Below are 21158 nucleotides of genomic sequence, written 5' to 3' on the forward strand. Positions count from 1 at the left end.
AAGAAAAATATGCTCCTTTAGAACTAAATCTCAAAGAAGAGATGAGAGAGTTAAGGAAGCTCCTGGTCAAGCAACTGCAACAAAGATTTGGCATCTGTCCCTGAAGGGGAACTATTACCCTAGGTTAAAAGTGGCCAATAACGTCCCCTCCTTGGCATCCAGAACTTGGCTATCCAATACAGACACAGAGGAGTAAACTTCAAAGAATAAAGTTTTCACCATCTACAGGAGTGCTGTTCAACTGAACTTTCTACACTGAGCACCTGAAATGTAGCCAGGTCAAGTGAGGAACTGAACTGGTAGTTTTATTTAACTCTAAACTGTACTAGCTTCACTTGGCTACGTGGCTCCTGTATTAGTGCAGATTTCACGAACACCTATGTGCTCACGGTGGTTCTCTGAAAACGGGACAGACAAGGAATCCATATGCTGGATGCACAAACCCAGCAAAGGCTGAATGAGGTGCATAGGGCCCTTCACTGAAGAGCACATGCATGGGTGAAAAGCCCTGCAAAGATCCAAAGAAAAAGTAGAAATCGTTCTTTATACTGTAACAGTTGTTGGGGTCAATCCTTTCTTTCATTAGGTAACCAGATCATATTAAGTAACTTATTTGTTAGTGTAATACATAATTATTATTCTGTGGAGTAAAGCAAAAACTTACTATTGTGTTTTTTCTTCTTATGTAGCTATTCTAATTATTACTGTGCACAGCACATATGTCGTCAATAAACATTTATGGGTACAAGGGGCTAAAGAGGTTGGAGATGGGGCAAGTTATCACTGAAATTCTCCTGGTTATTGGTTAAAGAAGCAAGTTTCCAAAAAGCATGTTCCACAAGATGTAAGTAGGTACTGTACATTTATCACCAAATATCTTTGAGAAATTACTAGTCTTTAACAAAGATAAACAGCTTTCTTTACAAAAATAATTCTCAGGACTTTCACTGTATATAAAGCCCTCCACCACAGATGGTTCCCTCTCGTATATAAAACCCCTTTTAAAGGACCAGATTATAATCTGTGCACACTTCAAGATGGGAATAACAATGGAGAAAGTAGATATTTTACATACCTGAAATGTTCTGTAACAGATTAAGAACTTGGGGATTTTATGAAAACCACATGAACTACTGTGAATGATACAGAATCTGGCTCTGAAGAAGCGAAAGCCAACTCTGCTGCCCTATCTTTTAAATATTGCTTAGGAAATTCAAGGCTGTGCCTCAGCTTGGCCAGGATATGTAACTTCACACTTGCCCTTCAAGAAATAAAGTCTTTCCAGTCAGGGAGCAAATGAATGTGAATGGTAGGATTACTAGGTCAAGGAGCTAAAACTTCTCTATTTCTATTAAATGCGCGCGCGCGCGCGCGCGCGCACACACACACACACACACACACACACACACACACACACAAACTACAAAAAGGATTCCATTTAAAGATAGTGTTTTGAACTAAACTATGTCTTTCCAAGATTATATGCTTAAGTCCTAACCCAGTACTTCACAGTGTGACGACTGTATTTGGTTGGTTTTTTTCTTTGGTTTGTTCTTTTTCCCAGCACAGTCTCACTCTCATTATGTTGCCCAGGCTGGAGTGCAAAGGTGTGATCTTGGCTCACTGCAACCTCCTCTGCCTCTTGGGCTCAAGTGATTCCTGTGCCTCAGCCTCCTGAGTAGCTGGGACTACAGGCATGTGCCACCACCCCCGGCTAATTTTTTTGTATTTTTAGTAGACACAGTGTTTCATCATGTTGGCCAAGCTGGTCTCAAGCTCCTGGCCTCAAGTGATCCACCTGACTTGGCCTCTTAAATTGCTAGGATTACAGGCATGAGCCACCATGCCTGGCCACGGTGTGACTGTATTTGGACACAAAATCTTTAAAGAGGTAATTAAGATAAAACGAGGTCATATGGATGACCCTAATCCAGAATGACTGGTATCCTTAAAAGAAGACATCAGGACAGAGACATGCATATGGGGAAGGCCATGTGAAGACACAGGGAGAAAAGGGTCACCTACAAGCCAAGGAGAGGCCTCAGAAGGAGCCAACCCTGCTGACATCTTGGTCTTGAACTTCCAGCCTCCAGAACTGTGAGAACACATTTCTGTTATTTATGCCCCCCAGTCTGTGGTACTTTGTTATGGCACCCCTAGAAAACTAATAGAGATGGCTAGCATAATAAACTTAAAACTCAGATTTCACATGCAGCTTTAAATATACCAGTTCCTTCTTACATAAAACTGCAGTAAGATTTCTTATTAAAACTGTTTCAACTGTGATGTCTACTAAGGTAATTTGCTATTTTGATTTTATAAGGTTAAGTATTCTCAAATTAATCGTGAAACCAACCATCAAAAATGTCATATTACACATTTCTGACACCAATACACTGTTTTAAGTTATACACTAAGGGGGTCAGGAACCTTTAAAACTAACCTACCAGGCTGGGGGCGGTGGCTCACGCCTATAATACCAGCACTTTGGGAGGCCGAGGCGGGTGGGTCACAAGGTCAGGAGATCGAGATCATCCTGGCCAACATGGCGAAACCCCATCTCTACTAAAATACAAAAAATTAACCAGGCTTGGTGGCATGCAGCTGTAGTCCCAACTACTCAGGAGGTTGAGGCAGGGGAAATCACTTGAACTCAGGAGATGGAGGTTGCAGTGAGCCAAGATCGCACCATTGCACTCCAGCCTGGTGACAGGGTGTGACTCCGTCTCAGAAAAAATAAATAAATAAAACTAACCTACCATAAAATGGCATTCCTGTCATTTAATATTTATGGCCTGTAATAGAAACTTCCAAGTTAGTTCAGACATACTTTTATTAGGCTTAAAAACAGGCATTTTAAAATGCCACTCAATCTATTTTTAACAAATGAATTTTAAAACTTTCACTATAAATGAACATGAAGGCTTTGCAAAGCTGACACAGGCACTTTATAATAAATAGGTTAACTACAAAAAAATATGAAATAACTGAACAACCTGCCCCTTGGGTGAGAAAGGTAAAGATGGAAGGTTTTCTTCAATGAGTGGGATTAACTGAAAACACAATACTTTAGGTTTCTTTTTTCCTAATACAGCTCACATACATTCTATTTATACTTTTAAAAGTACTTGTTTAATAAACTCAGAAAACTATCTCTACTCCTGCAGCATGAAATAGGAGAATCAATGTTCAAAACTTTATCTTTGGCTCAGGAGTAAACTATTTCAATGATCATTTATTTAAAGGACTGAAAGTCAGTTTCATCATCTTCCCTTTAAACGTTTAGAGTCTTGCTACTTGAGAAATACCCAAAGTAAAACCCATTAGAGGCAAAAAAAAAATTTAACATTAAGGTCCTGACAAATCATTTGAGGGATATTCAATGCAGAATTTTAAATTGTTTTTCATGGCACTCAAAAGGACTTAAACATTTTTATAATATTCATGTCTTGGAAAAAAAGTCTCATAATTCTATATTATAGATATGAAAAGTACTTATAAATGCCTGTAATAAAACTATTGTCAAAATATTTGTATTTACCTGGTAGATTAGTAACTAGCTGACCTCTGATAAAATCATCTACTTCTTCTGGTTTTAGGTGGTACTGCCCATCTGGTTTTGCTTTTCTAGTTGCCATTCTAGCCAGGAGAATATTAGAACCTATTAAAAAAAAAAGTCATCCAAGAAATATTCACAATTATTTTTTAAATTTCCCAACAAAAATCTCTTCCTTCATACAGGTTATCTATCAAGTTTCTAAAAATAAGGTGTAAAATTGGTAGAATTTTGCTAAGTATTTCAGATTATAACCAACAGGGTACCTGGACAGAAGTTTCTCTTTGCTCTAACGTAAGTGCCATTTCAGTACCTACCCGGATGTAGGAATAGAGAAAGCATCCTGATCTCAAGAGTGGGCGTTGGTAAGGACTGAAGGCAATGATCAAAGAGTAGCTCATGTTCCCAACCACGGGACCCACAACAGGTAGGGAAATGAGAATAATAAGAGTGCTACTGGACTGGGAAACCAAAAAGCCCAACGAACCAGCGGGAACTGAGGGCGGAAGAGTCTTCAAAACACAGAGACAGGCAGTGAAGTTCAAAGTGTGGGTGTGGGCAGCAGCCACAGAAGTGGCAAAGGAAACGGCCACCAAGCCCTGAGGAGGGGCAGGGATCTGCAGGGTTCAGCTGCTAGATGGGCTTCTCTGTGAATACTAAAATCTCCAGACAAAGGGAAGACTTCCATCAAGGATATATCTTGGTTTTACTGAAGACTTATACAAAAACTATACACTTTTCTAAGGTTAATACAGAGATTCATGAAGAGGGAAAGTTCTGGTAAGTCATACCAAAATGATAAAAGTAGTGAGTTCAGTGGAGGGGAAAGGAACTGAGGAGTGGAAATATAAAGTGGGACTTTGTTATTACATATGCTTGAACTTAAAAGAATGGATTCATGTGATCATTTATAAATGAAAATTAAGTATAATTAAAAACAAATTCCTAACTGAAATATTACTAAGATCTGTGGGCCAACATCAGGGGGTAAAAAGTAGGCTAGCCAGTAACTGTAGGAATGCTGGGAATGTATTAATCATACTTTTTATTTTCTGTATCTTGCAGTGTTTTGACATCTTAAAAATCCTGCTGGCTGGGGAAGAGACTGCCCTCCAGGGCTGGCTAATTCCTAAAAACAGTAAACCACTTACTTGGAAGCACACTTCTCATATGCAACCTAATCACCTCCTGCCCTAAACTGTCCCAGGACCAGCTACCAGGCAACTAGCAACCACCCCTGTAGCCCAGAGCCTGCCAGAATTACTTAAACTAGCCATTCCTAAACTGTTTCCTCTGCCCTGCCTTGCCTTTTTGAAAAAAACCCTAATAAAGGCTCTGGGGCCCAGGCTTTCTGTCCGCCACTCCTTCTGCTTCCATCTTCTAACCATCCTGGTGCTTCCCCAGTAGCCCTGTGTAGCACGGTGTGCCCCCTCCTCTCAGGAAGGGGAAGTAACCGATTCTTCTTTCAATGGCATTAGCCTCTCTGCATCACCACTCAGTCACCAGTAAATTTCATGGGTACAAAAGAGACAGAGAACTTTGGAGAAAGAAAGAAGGGTTTTTTGAATGAAGATGGAGGAATAATGGTTGGAAGTGACAACGGCAAGCTAAGACTAAGTTAACTTTACCTTCCAAGCCTGTAGCATACTGAGTATGGCAGGGACAAACTGGCTCTACTAAGAGAATGGCAAGAAAAGGGGTATCTTGCCAGAAGGTAGTAAGTAGGTTAAGAACGGAAGAGGTGAAGCTTAAGTATGACAGAGAGAGTTCCAGAGGACATGGCTGGAAGAATCAAAAAAAGCAGGGTTAAGTGCTGGAAGCAGCTGCAGAGACAAAGTACAAGGCTTAAAGACAGCATGGATGGAGGTGGAGGAGAAACTGGACAGTTACTGAGAGCATTTGTAGTCAGGGTGACTTCTACAACTGAGTGAAGACAGGAATAGCTCCACATTCCAGGACGCTGAAGTGTAGAGTAACAAGACTGAGACTTAATATGTAACTCTAAACCCATACCACCACTTAGCTTTCAATATAGCTTCCATTCACTTTTGGGGGAAAAAATTGTTTATAAATGCTGAATTAAACATTTCCAATTTCTAAAGAACAAATGAGAAATATTCCAACTTATTTACTGCAAAGATTATCAACCATTTACTTGTATTTCCAACACTTATCTCGTCTATCACAAAACTGCAAGCAATGCTAAAAACTGTTTTACAAGTGAGAGGAAGCTAATAAAAACAAAAAACTCCTTAAAATTAACTGATATTCAAGAATCTCAAAGCAACTCTTTTGAGTATAAGATAAGCTAGATACTAACCAATTCCAACAGAGGCAGCACATTTCGTCTGGTCTTTGATTTCCATACGAACAGCATTTGCAAATTCATCAGGAGTAAGTTTGGTCTCTGCAAGGATTTCGGTAATGTCTACCAGTGCTTCATCACAACTGACAGCTTCAATGTTATGAGTGTAGCTATCAACACAGAGCAAAGGCAACGAATCACAGCCACAGCCACCATCTGGTAGACCCAATGTTGCAAAATAAAGTCTTCTTATCCTATGTTTTTTCTACTTCCTCACAAGGCATTTTAAATCAATTGGCTGAAGTGCCATTTTAGTCACCCAACTTTCAACTGCAAAGTTAATTCGTGTGTTCTCTCTCTCCATATTGACTACCAAAATACAACATATTGGATAGGAAAATGTATAAGGAGTAAAATAACAACAAAAAAAATTTTTAACACAAAAATACAGCATACATTATTATTCCAGTTTCTCTATACTGAGAATACTTCTATAAACCTTTGAAGAGTTGAAAACTGGTGGGTAAATTTGAACTGTCAAAACATTTATTCTAATCGTTTATGAGAATCCTTTAAGGAACAGAAAAATTAGGCGAATCAGTCAAATGAGTAATTGCTGCTCTCCTAAAACAAAAATATCGCAGTTAAATTCCATTCACTGAACCACGCCTAGAATACAGAAGGATAAAGTGACCAGTCATCCCAACTGCCTGTCTGAGAATAACATCTACACTCTGTGCATGTAGAAATACTTTTTACAAAATCATCTCATAGGATCTATCCACAGAGAGAACTTGTTTTAATTAGAGAAAAGAAAAAGGAAGACAAGAGTTGCTATATGGCCCCCACGGTAATTAAATATAAGGACTAACAAAGCACAAAATTGAACTGGACCAGAAATGGGAGGAAATCTAAGAGGCCTCAGGATCAAAACTATGTCTTTCACAATCCACCTGGAAATGTATACTAGGAGAGCGGTCCTTATCTCTCACCTACACCTTACTGTAGGTAGATTACAATCAGATTAGTATCTCTCTTGAGAAATAAACTCTCTATATTCAAGAAATAAATATGTTTTGTTTGGGCTTAAAGCATGACATTTTTAAGAACAGAAGGGTATACCTGGTATGAGGTATTTTGCTTCAGAGTCAAAGTTGCCCTGAGGCAGGGAGAATAAGAAGCTGAGACGAGATTTCCCAAGGGTGGTAGAAGAACAACACTGTGGATATTTTTCCCCTAAGAATAGAAACATGCCACTGAAACTGTCTCCAGCCTTCTACTCGGACCGTGTACTGTGTAGGATTATGTGTCACAGCTCTCTCACATCCTCCTAACCTCAGGCACAGGCTGATGGTTTGCTCTAGAACCTCAATGCCCAGGACACAGAAGCACCATAGTACGTACCTCAGTCACCCATCCCTACCCCTCGTTTGGATGCTACCACTGGCTTCACCTTTCAAAGAGGATTTAAAAGACATTCCCCTTGGTAACACTAACATTCCTGTATTTGAGATTTATTTATTTAGTTACCCAACTTTTAACTGCAAAGTTAATTAGTGTGTTCTCTTTGTGTTAATAGGATAGCTGTAACAGTAAGTGGCTTATCATTCAGCATTCAATTCTACATACTCATGCCAGGAAACAATCAGTTCTTTTACATTTTCTCTCTCTCCTACTAAAGAGCAAGCTCCCACAAGGCAAGGATTAGATACTCCTTTCTGAGACTAGCGGCATCTAGCAGTCACCTGTACTTAGCAGATACTGGTGTTCAAATTAACACAAAAAGGAAGAGGCAGCAGTGAAGACAGTGGCAAGAAGTCTATCTCTGGGAATATTAATACTGCCCAGGAGTTGACAAACCTAGGCCGAACATCCAGTAAACGCATTTTTACTGGAACTGCACCATGCTCTGCTTTCCATTTACAACGCAGAGTTGAGTATTTCTGTTGGGTGACAGAAACTTTATCTGGCTCCCTTCAGAGAAACTATGCTGACCCCTGGTTTACAGCATATCTAATCTGGAATATACTTTTAACAAATTTGAGTTCTGGGTTAGTATTAACTATGTACACACTTTTAAATATTCTTAAATATATCTGCAGTTTTTAAATTAATCACCTTTTCTCAAGCCAACTCATCAACCATTTTGGAACTATTACTAAAGAACACCTTTTATGAAAACTAACTTTCGGCACATCTAATGATTTTAAGAAGATAAAGTTTTAAAGTGTCTCCACTTGTTATCAACCCATCAGTTCTAATTTTGAACAAAACTATAATTAAAATGCAATATAAGAGAATAACCAGGTTAAAAATTCCATCCTTCACCTATCTGGCTCCACGGGAAGAAAACTAGAACCACACACTAGAAGTAGTATGTGAACAATCAGATCCTACATCAACCAAGGGTAGCACAAGAACAATTTTAGCAATACAAAACTATCCCTTGAGACTGAACTACCTGGAAATTGCCCAAAGAAAGAAGGCCTCAAAAACTGGGATGCCGAGGAGACGGTTCCTGAAAGATAAAAGTCTAGCAAAAGTGATCCTGACAATCCTAAAGAAAACTTGCACTATCTTTACTATTAGCTACAAGAAGGAAAACACAGACACAAAATGACAGTTTGATACACTGTACCTTGCCAATGTTTCATACATTGTTCGTGCGACTTCCTTATATGCATGAAAATCATATGGAACAGCTTGAAGATTAGGACATAGTTGTTTGGCATGCCCAAAAAACATTCCGTTCTTAATGCCAACTTGCCTAGAGAGAGAACAAAAACACAATGGAGGTTATTCTAAGAAGTTTTAAACTCAAATATTTATCAAATATGTTGATATCTCCCCATGCCACTAATTTATAATTTCCATTTAACTCCATTCTCATTAGGGGTTAAAGAGAGGAATTAAAATTTACAGGCTTATCTCCCCCCAAAGAAAGTCACAACTGTCTGAATAGCGTAAATGACACATGTAAGATGTGCCAAATATGTCATTAAAAGACCAGGTTTGGCTCTTGTCTGTATATGAAGCTTTCTGCTAAAATTCATACCTCTGGCCCCTTTGCAGAGATGCCAGCATGCCATATGCTGGTGATATCACAACCACCACAGAGCAGGAATATGCTGTCAAAAAGAGGTTTTCTTCCCCTAATACATGGCACAGTTTGGCCAGGGTTCATCCCCCAAAGACAAAGAATATAAACGAAAAGAATTACACAAAACAGTGCTATGTGACAAACAGACAAAATGTACTCATCCTATTACCACCCAATTCCCAATTGACCAATTCCATGCTCCTGAAGTGGCTCCACAGTGGTTGAGATGCCAACAGCATTGTATATGGTAGGACATCACTCTGGGCAGGAGCCAGGGTTCCAGAACTTTGAGGGACCTAATTGAAAATGGTAAATTTTAAATCTGTGTGTCTCAATGCCCCGCATTACCTTTGATTTTTGGAGCATTCAGCACAAAACTATAACTACAGAATTATACATAATTAGTAAAATTCTATTTTATCACTTGGTAAAGAACCAAGGAAAAACATTATAGTAAAAACAAGCAAAATAAAGCAATGTTTCATTAAATTACATATTATTATATAATACGGTTACTCTACATATCTGTTCAATAAATATTTACTAACTATCTATACAGCATGGACACATGCCCTGTTTTAAGAAACATATACACAGCCACCAATTACTCATAGGCCTCTGGCACCCTTCCAACATTCAGACCATAAGAGCCAAGATGGAAGAGTCCTCCAAGTTACTCAGCAGTAGATAGAAAAATCACATGCATTTTTTATGTTTATGAAAAGAGTAATATTATAAATGGTCTCAGTGCTAAGTCCCTGGTAGATAAGAAATGCTTAAGAGGAAGGAAAATGACAGTAAAGGAAGTTATGGCTGTCAGAGCTGTAAAGAAAACAATTCTTAGTGTCAGGGACTTAGAGAGATACTGGGTTATGGGAGAGTAAATAAAGCAAACTCCATGATGTCCAAGGGGACGATCCCTGCACTCACCTAGAAAAGGATGACCTATGATCAACAGGCTTTGTCCACTAACGCAGAAGTAGATACATAACAGTTTAGACATATATATAGAAACATAAAATAGTTTAGAAAAAGTTATCAGGAACTATTAAAGCAGAAAAAAAGGTCTACTGTTGAAAAGGGAAACTTCTTCAGGTAATAATTATGCCAGATACACAGATTCAGCATGTAAAAGCTAAGTTTACAAATTAAAGATAATTAATTTTTAAGGCTGGCCGTGGTGGCTCACACCTGTAATCCCAGCACTTTGGGAGGCTGAGGCGGGCGGATCACTTGAGGTGGGGAGTTCAAGACCAGCCTGACCAACGTGGAGAAACCCTGTCTCTACTAAAAATATAAAATTAGTTGGGTGTGGTGGTGAATGCCTGTAATCCCAGTTACTCGGGAGGCTGAGGCAGAAGAACTGCTTGAAGCCAGAAGGTGCAGGTTGCAGTAAACCGAGATTGTGCCATTGTACTCCAGCCTGGGCAACGAGGGAAACTCCATCTCAAAAAAAAAAAAGTGTTTATAATCCCTACAAATAACATGTTCTTATATTCACAATAGTTTCATTTTCAAAACATTGATTTATGCAAAAATTTTCCGAGGCACATTACTTAGTAAAATATGGTACATCTACTTATGTACTCATGTAAAATGTACCCAGAGAAAGAAATGTTTAAAAACTATTAGACACTATAAGGAAGCCACAAACAAAAAAGGAAAATCTTTTCCCTTTGGTTTGCCCTAGGTTTGCCATACTAAGAGGGCCAAATACCTTGAGTCAGTGGCTGGGAAATGAGGTTTGTTTCTTAGAAAATAAATGAGTAAAGACAATTACAAAAAAGTCTGAAGTGACTCTTCATTACCATGACTCATCTACTCCAACTAAAATCCCATGCAGGACAAATTACCATAACTTCGTAAGTACATGCTGCAAAAACAGCTTATTCCCACGTTCAAAGTTCAGAGGACATATTCTATCTGGCAATATGCTTTGTTCAGACAGTTGTATTTGGTGTTAGATTCTACAACATATAAAAATTGCCAGCCAGGTACAGTGACTCACGCCTGTAAACCCAGAACTTTGGGAGGCCAAGGCAGGCGGATCATGAGGTCAGGAGTTCAAGACCAGCCTGGCCAACATGGTGAAACCCCAAATCTATTAAAAATACAAAAATAAGCCAGGCGTGGTGGTGGGTGTCTGAAATCCCAGCTACTCGGGAGCCTGAGGCAGGAGAATTGCTTCATCCTGGGAAGTGTAGGTTGCAGTGAGCCAAGAACGTGCCACTGCACTCCAGCCTAGGCGACAGAGCAAGACTCTGACTTCAAATAAATAAATAATAAAAAACTGCCATCAAACCACTGTCACTGTCCACTCTACATCCTAAAAAACAACAATAAAGTAGGAAAGGTAGTGGGTTCTTATAAAACCACATGAAAATGGGGTTTAGAAATTATTTAGCTTTAAAAATCTATGATTCTAGGATATCTGTATATCATTACCTATTCATGTACAATCTACCTTCTCATTTACTACACACAGTTTGCTCTCTACTGTAAGTATAGGCCAACTACTAACAGCTGGGCACACTGTGACCCACATATACACATTCTATCTTGTATTTCTACCGTTTCATATTCACATTCTATCCTTTGCTGGCCCCATTATTAGGCTATGTATAGTGAAAACTCACCAATGTGTAAAACCGAGCAGATCATCCCCACAATCTAGTCCCACGCCAAACTTAGAAGCATTTCTCTCATGCAGTTACTTATACTTGTTAAAAAAAAAAAGGTTTCCTCAGATAAGGAAAATATAACCCGTTGGATGGCAACAAAAACAAGTATCCAGAAACTATTTTCTAGAAACTTTCATTAGGAATAGCCTTCTAGAAAACAGAAAATTACAATTAAGTGACAAAAATTTCATGGCTGTATTTTTTTTTCTTCAAGTTAAATTCATTTTCATTACTTTATGCATCTTCTTTAAACATCTACACTTAAGTGGCACTTTAATGGCTCACTATATAGTATTCTGCCCTCATATACTGTCCCCACCCATTTTTTGCAAGGCATTAAGCTTGACAGTCACCAACTGTGGGTAAATACAAATGTACCATCCAAACACCCAAGAGAAGCCTAACGCCTAGACACAATTGTGGCTCCTAGAGTCTAAAGCCACCAGATATGGTGGCACTTTCACTTGGAGGCAGCCCTGTTCCCCAGCCAGCATTCATCTTGGTGGGGACTGGGTATGAAGGTATAAAGGGAGACCCTGCAGAGGCAGCCTAGCAGGAGTAAATGGAGCTCGCATTTTACCAACCAGCGAAACTCAAGGACTGAGAATATTTCTGGGCTTCATCACACCCTCCAGATAGTGCACATAACTGTCTTGCCATCTGAAGACCAGGCCATCATTCAATAACTTAGTGGGGAAAAAGAGACTAACCTACTAAGCACAACATAAACTCAGCTCTAGAGTGTCTGTGCTAATCAAAAGTAGTGTAACAATTCGAAACATTTGTATTGGACTTAATTATCATTTAAAGTAAGTTTCAATTCCTTGGCCACAGCATCAAACAATGTAAATCATTAAAACATAATTCTGTTAATAAGAAAGGCAAAGTTAGGCTAGGAGTAAAAGTGTGGCATGTCATAAATGGGAAACAATTTAAAATATAAGCATGCACATTTGAACTTCATGCTTTTTTACTTAAATATACTTTAAATAAAACAATTAGCAAATTAAAAAACTATTATGATTAGATGATGCTGAGCTCAAATATTTTTTCTTCAGATTAAATGCTTCAATAGTCACAACTATGAATCAATACTAAAGAGATGTAACTAAGGCTCTGTTTCTTCTTGTAATTACTTAATACCTTAGCACTTGCCAGCAATGTGTAAGGTTTGCTGTGTTCTATAGGTAAAAATGTCTGTGTTCAATTAACAGGAAAAAAAAAAATGAAGACTTCCCTTTTTAATTTTTACTCCCTCTACTTTTACAACTATTCCAATTATTTAAAAATGATTTCTTAAATTATGAGGAACATATATGTATGTTTCTTCCTATACTGAAAGAGCCAATTATAATTATGGTTTCAGATCACTGTAAGATAAAGACCTATATGTTGGTGCTAACAAGTTGACAACCCTCTTACCAAATTTAAGTGAAAAGATACTAAGTATGCCAATAATGAAATTATTTACTTATAATTTAATAGGCAATTGGGTTTTAACGTTTAAAAAAACTGAGTATCAGGAAGTGTGGATTACAAGAGATTTTTCTTAGCAACAAAAACAAAAGATTGGAGTAGATAAACATTAAAGTCCTCTCCCATTCAAAAAAATCTAATTATTTTATTTCATGCTTCAAAAGACAATAAAAATGACAATGCCCAATTTCTTTTGGTTCCCACTGCAGGACCTATTGGTTCTCATCAAGGAACTAGTAAGTTGTTTGTTTAAAGTTATCTAGCACTGGTGAGGGGCTGTGGGGGGCATGAATAAAATGATTAAGGCTAAAACCATTTATTTCCATAAGATGTAACATTTAAATCACTGGCTTGACTGGCATGCCTGAATCCACTTCAGGAGGTTATAGTTCAAAAAATTATATAAAAGCAATTAACCAAATTATTCATTAAGAATTATAACACATAACTTCTACATACCTGGCCTCATAACTACAAGATGCAATTTCGGCCTTTGACAAAACAGAATCAATTCCATTTATTTGTCCAGAATCTGGATTCTCCCACATTGATGAATCTGGTATATCTGCTTTAAAAATAAAAAAATAAAAAATTTAATGGTTAAATATTATAAACTGATTTTCTCTAACTTTTTCAAGAAATTTGTTTTCCATTACTTTCATATAAAAAGGTTTAGGAAATTCCAAATACAGTTATCTCTACTGATATTATCTCCTTATCTAATAAAAGGCAACTCTGTAACTTTAAAATGGTTTGCTTCAATTATAGTCTTCATCAGCAGATAAAAACTTGTAATAAATTCAAAGTGTCCTGAGAGTTTAAAAAAAAAAAATACACCAAAAGATAAATATAAAATATCCTGTAACACACAGTCCCTTGAGGTGGACATGGATGAGAAGTGATCAGGGAGATGAACCCCCTCCGATAGCCTTACAGGGACTGTACAGCTCTCTGTAATGGCGAAAAGTTAATGAAAAATATAAATTTCTCCAAATATTCTTTGCTGTTTCCTAAAAGAAGTATCTGTAGAACTTAAAGCTAATTAACATGTACAACAAACATGAAATTCCTACCAGCCATCTGATCAAACAATAATTTAGTAGGTCACAAACCATGAAGAGGTTTCATCCTAAATTCAAGCTTTTTCTTTTGAACACACATCACATTATCCCCCGCTTCACATTATCCCCTGCTATAGGTAATTTTACTTTTGGTTTAATAATGCAAGTTCAATTAAAAACATTCAAGTGTGATCAGAATATCAACGCTTTAGAGAACACAACTGTAGCCTAGTGTGACTCACCAACATCTCTTAATATCCAAACCAAATTCACAACATAATACAAGAATACAAAATCACACTCTGGAGAGCCTACTGGCTGCATGCCACTTTACTTCCTTTATCACCTTTAGCTTCACTAGTAATTGAGAAATAGATTAAAACACAACTTCAGTCATAGGTCTCTTGGGATACTACTATTAGTTTCCAAGAAGAGTATGCTGTAAAAAAAAATTAAAAATCACATTCTAAAACCACAATCTCAGCCACATCTCTACTATTATAAACAAAAATACCATCAGTAAAACAAAACCAAAATATATCATCACTTCAGCTATTCCAGACAAATCTACTTTGTGTAGACTGTACCAATATGTAACTTACAAACCCAGTATTTCTCTTCCGTTTATTTTAGATTTGTTCTGTGAAAAGTCAGCCAAGTTAATGCACCACCAGGAAAACTAGCAAAATCTCTGGTTTCATGGACTTAAACAACTCTTCCTGGTTTGACCAGTAATCATCAACATCTTTCATCTAACTATGCAACCCATACAAGCATTTCTGGATTTCAGCAACCATATATCAACAGCATAAATACAAATCAAACTGACTGGCATCTCAGTGGGGTCAAATCCTACTTGCTTCAAAATAGCAGTGTGTGTATTGTGAGCTACAGTTTCTGACATATGAATAGCGTATGCTAGCTATACGATTACAAACTAAAGACAGAATCCTAAGCAGATTACCCAGTGTTGCTGGAGGGTTTTAAAAGGCTAAATATAAATTTTAATAGTCCATTTATCTAAGCTGAAAATCTGTTAAGAATTTCAGGACTGTCAGTATCACACTTCAACAGAGGGTGCAACTAGACCCCAAAAAAAGGAGTGCTGAAGTTTGAACAGCCACAACCAACTGCCTTTCAAAGGTGTAACCATGAGTTATGCCTTACAAGTTGGAGAATTACCAGACTTTAATATCTGAAGGGCTAGTTATCTAAGATACTGTCTTGAAAGTAACAGAAAACTTATGCTTGAGAAGAGAACAGTCTCTGTGGTCCATGCGCCCCCAATGCCCTGGCCTGAGAGGCAACACCATTGTGTTCCTCTCCATTGGGCTGGCTGACCTGTTCCACAGTGCAGCAGAGTGCGTGGGTCCCTCCACGAGCGGAGTGAGTTGCTTCATGTGAGATTCAGGGAAATGCAGGGACACACTGTCCTCACTGGAGGGCAAAGTAGAGAACTGCTCATCAAAACTTGACAAACTAGACGGGCACATGGAGAATGTGGAGGAACGGTTGGAGAAATCAGAGGCCAGGACCCAAGTCTGTGAAAAAGAAATCGCTGAGAATAAATCTATGACTAATACGATTTTTAAAACTGTTGTTCTTTAGAACGAAAACTGAAGTTGTCGAAGGGATAGAAAACATCTGCATCCTGGAAATCCAGGAAAGGGTAAAAGGCCCCAACCATGAAATTTGGAGCATAAATTGTTCCAAACAATGAGATCATCAATGAGAAGTATCACTAATGAGTACTGCTCAGGAAGCAGCCTCCAAAAGAAGTCATGGATGGATGAGATCCCCTGGTTGCACTGGTCTAATTAAAGAGCTTTTGGATATGACAACTAAGAAACTAAAGTTTCAAAAAGGACTAAGGATGCTACTTGTCCTAATACTTTGCCTAGACATATAAGCCAAACATTAGAACTGATCTTTTTTTTTTCTAAACTAGTGCACAGAAGCCAAAGATTCTAATTCCTAGACCGATCCTCAATATTTTTATATTTAGTGCCATGTCTGATAATAACCCAGAGAAAGAAAGATCAGGAAATAACAAGCAAAGAGAAATAAGGCACTGAAAAAAGTTCTGAGCAGAGCTTAGTTGCAATCAAATTTTATAATAAAGGACAATCTATTAATTTTATATGTAGCAAATATTTTGGTGAGCTGCTAATGGGTGAAAAGGCTTAGGATATAAAAGTAAATGACATGAGGGTAAAGTAAGAGTATAAAATACAAACCGTCATATCACCTTTTCTAGTGACCAGACAATCTCCTTTTGACAGTTTTCAACGGTAGGTGAAATGTAAATATTTCCCCTAATATTTACCTTCTGGTTTACCACCCACATTTTGATGTGAAGGGGATGTGATTCTAGAAGGTATTAAAATGTTATAAAAATCAGGTGGCTAAATTGATGAAGACATTTAAGTAACCAATGACAGTACTGTGTTTATAGTAACCATTTATAGTAAGATTGTTTCTAACAGAAGGAAAGACAAAAGAGGACTAGCTCTCTGCCACTCCTAAGGAATGTTTGTTTAAGGTCAACATTTTAAATGCAGACTGCGGATAAAAGGACGTGTGTAACAAGACTACCCACCAGAGAGACTCTGAGCACTGAAGATGCTACTGCACATATACACATGGTGGTTTTTCTTCTTTCAACATTCTTTAGTAAATTATTTCATAAATGCCTAACATATGACAAGTATTGTGTACTTCCTTAAGCTACTTATTTCTTATCTTATAACTGAAGATTTCATCTGTTTAGTAGCACACAGAAAATACAAAAAGAAAAACCAACCTACCACAAAACCGTATTAGCAATACTTAAATTTTAACTACCTAGACCATAATACAACTAAATCTCAACAAGTTCAATAACAGCTACTCCAGACCGACTAATGCCACACAAAATTCTAGAATCTCAGAAATCTCTGAAAAGATTTAAAGACCAAGAAAACCTTTATAATACTTGAAATAAATGTACATACAAAACATAAATATATATCTACAATTATGTTTTTTCATACTTAAGACCACATAAACAGATGATCAAAGCCAACAAAAAGACTATCATCCCAAAAAAGGTCCTCAGAGATATTTACTTGCTTTCTTTTTGCCTTAAGTTCACTGGGGTCGTTTGACAAGCCAGCCCAAAGTTTTATAACTGACAATAAGGGCACTGAAATGATTGCAATAAAACTAAACTGCATGCCTTCCATTTCACTGTATATCTAACTTCTGACTACTTTCTGGGTAATATTTTTCTGCGAAATTAATTTAAAAAAAAATTCTTTTTGGCTTTGCAAAACAACCATGAGAAAACTAATCAGTTATCAAAAAAAAAATTAATTTCTAAGAAAACATTTCTCAGTGAATTTACTCAGTGGAAAAAAATAACAGACACATGAAATCTTAATAAGCATTATGATTAGTACAACTTAACGATTTTGCTTATTAACATCCAAAACTAAAAAGTCATGAGAGTCAACAACAAGGATGTATCTCTTAACAAATAGGTTCACTAAAGGCTATGGAGAATGATTACTGGTGTTTACTTTTAATTCCAATACATTAAAAATTCTACGTTTGTTATTCTACTTCTTCATACAAATCTTGAGCAACACAAATTTGAACATTCTTATTGTGATACAATGACCAAATGACTAGTAATTAGCTCTCAAGTTAGAGGCTTCTTTAAATTATGCCCATGATTTTTATCCCCAATCTAAATTTATACAGAGCAAATTAATCAAACCTTGTAAAACATTCTTCACTCCCTGCTTCAGGAAAACAGCCTCCAATTCAACAAAACCTAACACTGATATCCTTAAAACCCCTGAATGAAAAAGCTAATTGCTACAACTCTGCTTTCATTTCTATAAGAACCATACCAATAGCAAAATCCAGAAGCCATCCACAGGAGCACTAAGATTTCAAAGAGAGCTCATTTGTACCTGCTTTGCCTTTCAGGATTTTATTTTGGTAATACTGCCACTCCAGATGGGGGTTAGCACCAGGACGTAAAGGTGCCCTTCCTGTGCCTCTGTTACTTGTAACAGCCACTGGTTTTCCTGTGAGGAAAAGATTAAATTATTTCTGTATCTGGGTACAGGAATGTTAACAAAATGTAAGTGAAAATTTTTCAAAAGATTTTTAAAACATGCCCTTTTTTCTTTAGCTTTACCTAGACATTAATCCTTAAAGAAGCTAATACTTTAAAGATTATCAATCACCATGTAAATGTCATCTAAGTTTCTTAGCGCCTCCAAAAAAAGCCAATTATTTGTGACTGTTTTGATACATTTATTCGACCTGAAAGCAGCAGTCAACTCAGCCTTCCATGGCTTTTATTTGATTTCTTAATTGTAGAAAACAGGCAACTCAGAGCCTAGATCCAGACTGAAGTGGTGGGGAAAGAAAAACTAAATATATATTTTTTTGTATTTCTAGTATCAGAAAAGTAGAGTTAACATCTATACTTATCTCTCAATTTTACAGCAACAGAAACTAAATATATATGCACAGGAATCACAATTTGACCTACTACATCGTCAAACATCAGCATACAGCCCCCCTCAGTTTTTGCTTTGGTAACAACTTACTTTCCTGGATCATTTCCTTTCGTATGCGTGTTAAGTTACAAGATTACTATAATTTTATAAAGCAATAGCATGGATGACAAATATGTATTTATTAAATGCATTGTTTTGAGGACCAAGAAATAAAATCAACAATGCATTAAAAAGTTACTCTGGCCGGGCACGGTAGCTCACGCCTATAATCCCAGGACTTTGGGAGGATGAGGTGGGGGGATCACCTGAAGTCAGGAGTTCGAGACAAGCCTGGCCAACATGGTGAAACCCTGTCCCTACTAAATATATAAAAATTAGCTGGGCGTGGTGGTGCCCGCCTGTAATCCCAACTACTCAGGAGACTGAGACAGGAGAATCACTTGAACCTGGGAGGCAGAGGTTGCAGTGAGCCGAGACCATGCCACTGCACACCAGCCTGGGCAACAACAGTGAATCTCCATCTCAGAAAAAAAAAGAAAAAGTTACTCTATGAAAATCAATTATTTAACATTCTAAAAACTCCTTTCAGAGCTTAAGCAGCAAACTAACCATGACAAAAAGAAACTCCTGGTTTTAACACAGCAGTTTCTGTGCCATAGTGATTCCTTATTTAAGGAAAGAATTATCAGAAGAAAACATTATTATCTCTTTCAGACAGAGGTAACCACTGGAAAGCCCAGAATGTATGCTTTTTAAAGTACTGACTAGTTCACAAATATCTGCAATTTCACTACAGCAAAGACTAGCCAGATGAATTTAACATATTTTAGCAATACTCAATAATGCTAAATTATCCTACAAACAAGAAGTTGGGGTGTTCATGGGTATCAGGACAGTTAATCAAGTTATTTGCTCAAGAAAAAGCATAATTACCAAAGTCTCAAAGACAAGAGGAACCATAAAATTTCCATTCATTACAAAAAGTACAGATAAAAATTTAGAAAATGCCCCATACAGAACCTGTCTCTATTGGTCTTCAATGACGTATCCTTACACTGAAGATGAATATTCTTCCCTGAAGATCTCTATAGGGAGAAAGAAAAACTAATTTCCCTACACCTTCCTTGATAATGGAATACAGAAAATTTGGAAGAACTGATTGTCCCAAGGAAAATCAGAATTTTTTTAAAAAGATTTTGTAATCCCTTTGAATATATATTTATAACAATGCATCAATTTTCTTAAAACATAAGCAAGAATACAGACCTTTGAGATCTGGTCTATTTCGTATACCCACTGATACAAAGAAGCAATCCATATCAACATGCATTATACAGCTCTGATGCCTGGGAGAATTCAGTACTGACATATTTCCTAGAAGGAAAAAGAGAGCATTCAAACCCCAAACTAATTTTTATTATTTAAAACATCAGGTCTAGTTAATTTTAGAAATTATATTTAAAACATGCTTACATCCAAAATGGAGTCTTTTCAGAAAAACCAGAATTGACTACAGATTATTTCTATCATCTCAAGAGAAGCCAAATTTAATTCTCTAATTAGTTTGTCAAAAAGTGCATCTTAAAATTATTTCATAGTGCTGATTATTTTATAAAAATACAAAGGTGTTGGCATACATTTAGTTACATGAAGCTAAGTAAAACCCTTTTTGATTATCACTATGCCATGCAATCTACAAACAAGCCTGGATAAAATAACAATAAAAATGGCTACTATTATCCAGTGCTTGGCAGGTGCCAGGCACTGCTGTAAGAGTTTTACATGTATGTGTTTATTTAAATTCTCACAACTATGAGGCAGGTAATCTTATCATCTCCATTTTGTAGATTAAAAGTTAAATTAAGTCACACAGCCTATTGCTTGAACAGTGATTCTGTCCCAAACAGTCTGATTTCAGAGCCTCTCAACTACCATGTTGCTGTTCTAAGTACTTGAAAAAAGAGTTTATAATATAAACATAAATCTGTATGCAAATAGAATTTTTATCCTGATGCCATTAAATATTATTAAAGATCAGATCTGGCGACATATACCACATTTAAGGACATAAAGATGAGTGTCTTCACCTAAGGACAAAAGCTTCTAATCATCCTGAGCTACAAAGAGATTCATCAGGGTCATTTTAACTGTAATTCAGGCACAAGTAGAGCTTTCCTCTATTATCAGTCTCATCCTTAGCCTTTTCCTCTGGTCCTCTAAGATACACAGTGCTGGAAAAAAGAACCCTCAGCTTGTAAAAAGTTCTGGTCTCATAAAAGAGTCTTCCTCAGACTTAAAAATATTAGTACTGAGGGTTAGCCTTTATAATAGGCTTCCAAAAACAGATATCCCCTAAAAGTTTTGGACCACTCCATTTACCAAACTGTGACTGTGACAGCATGTAACTAGTTCTCCCCCTTTTTTCTGAGACAGGGTCTCACTCTGCTGCCCAGTCTGAAGTG

The 21158-nt window shown here is 37.2% G+C and overlaps 1 protein-coding gene across 12 annotated transcripts in view; it reads right to left on the minus strand.

The window, feature by feature from the left end:
* The window catches only part of REV1 (REV1 DNA directed polymerase), an 84352-nt gene that overhangs the window by 14305 nt on the left and 48889 nt on the right, over positions 1-21158 (minus strand). For 4 of the 12 annotated variants that reach the window (XM_032255443.1, XM_032255444.1, XM_032255442.1 and 1 more), the window contains 7 exons: positions 19963-20070; positions 18139-18255; positions 13578-13686; positions 9150-9257; positions 8500-8628; positions 5877-6031; positions 3542-3661 (listed from right to left, as the gene is read on the minus strand). In XM_032255443.1, the coding sequence (XP_032111334.1) occupies positions 3542-3661; positions 5877-6031; positions 8500-8628; positions 9150-9257; positions 13578-13686; positions 18139-18255; positions 19963-20070 (846 nt within the window). Of the gene's footprint in view, positions 1-3541; positions 3662-5876; positions 6032-8499; positions 8629-9130; positions 9258-13577; positions 13687-15520; positions 15721-18138; positions 18256-19962; positions 20071-21158 lie in introns of those variants that run through there. The other 8 variants (XM_032255439.1, XM_032255450.1, XM_032255449.1 and 5 more) reach the window with 8 other exon arrangements.

Source organism: Sapajus apella, unplaced genomic scaffold (genome assembly GCF_009761245.1).
Source record: "Sapajus apella isolate SASKATOON/1434 unplaced genomic scaffold, GSC_monkey_1.0 scaffold89, whole genome shotgun sequence".
NCBI lineage: Eukaryota > Metazoa > Chordata > Mammalia > Primates > Cebidae > Sapajus > Sapajus apella.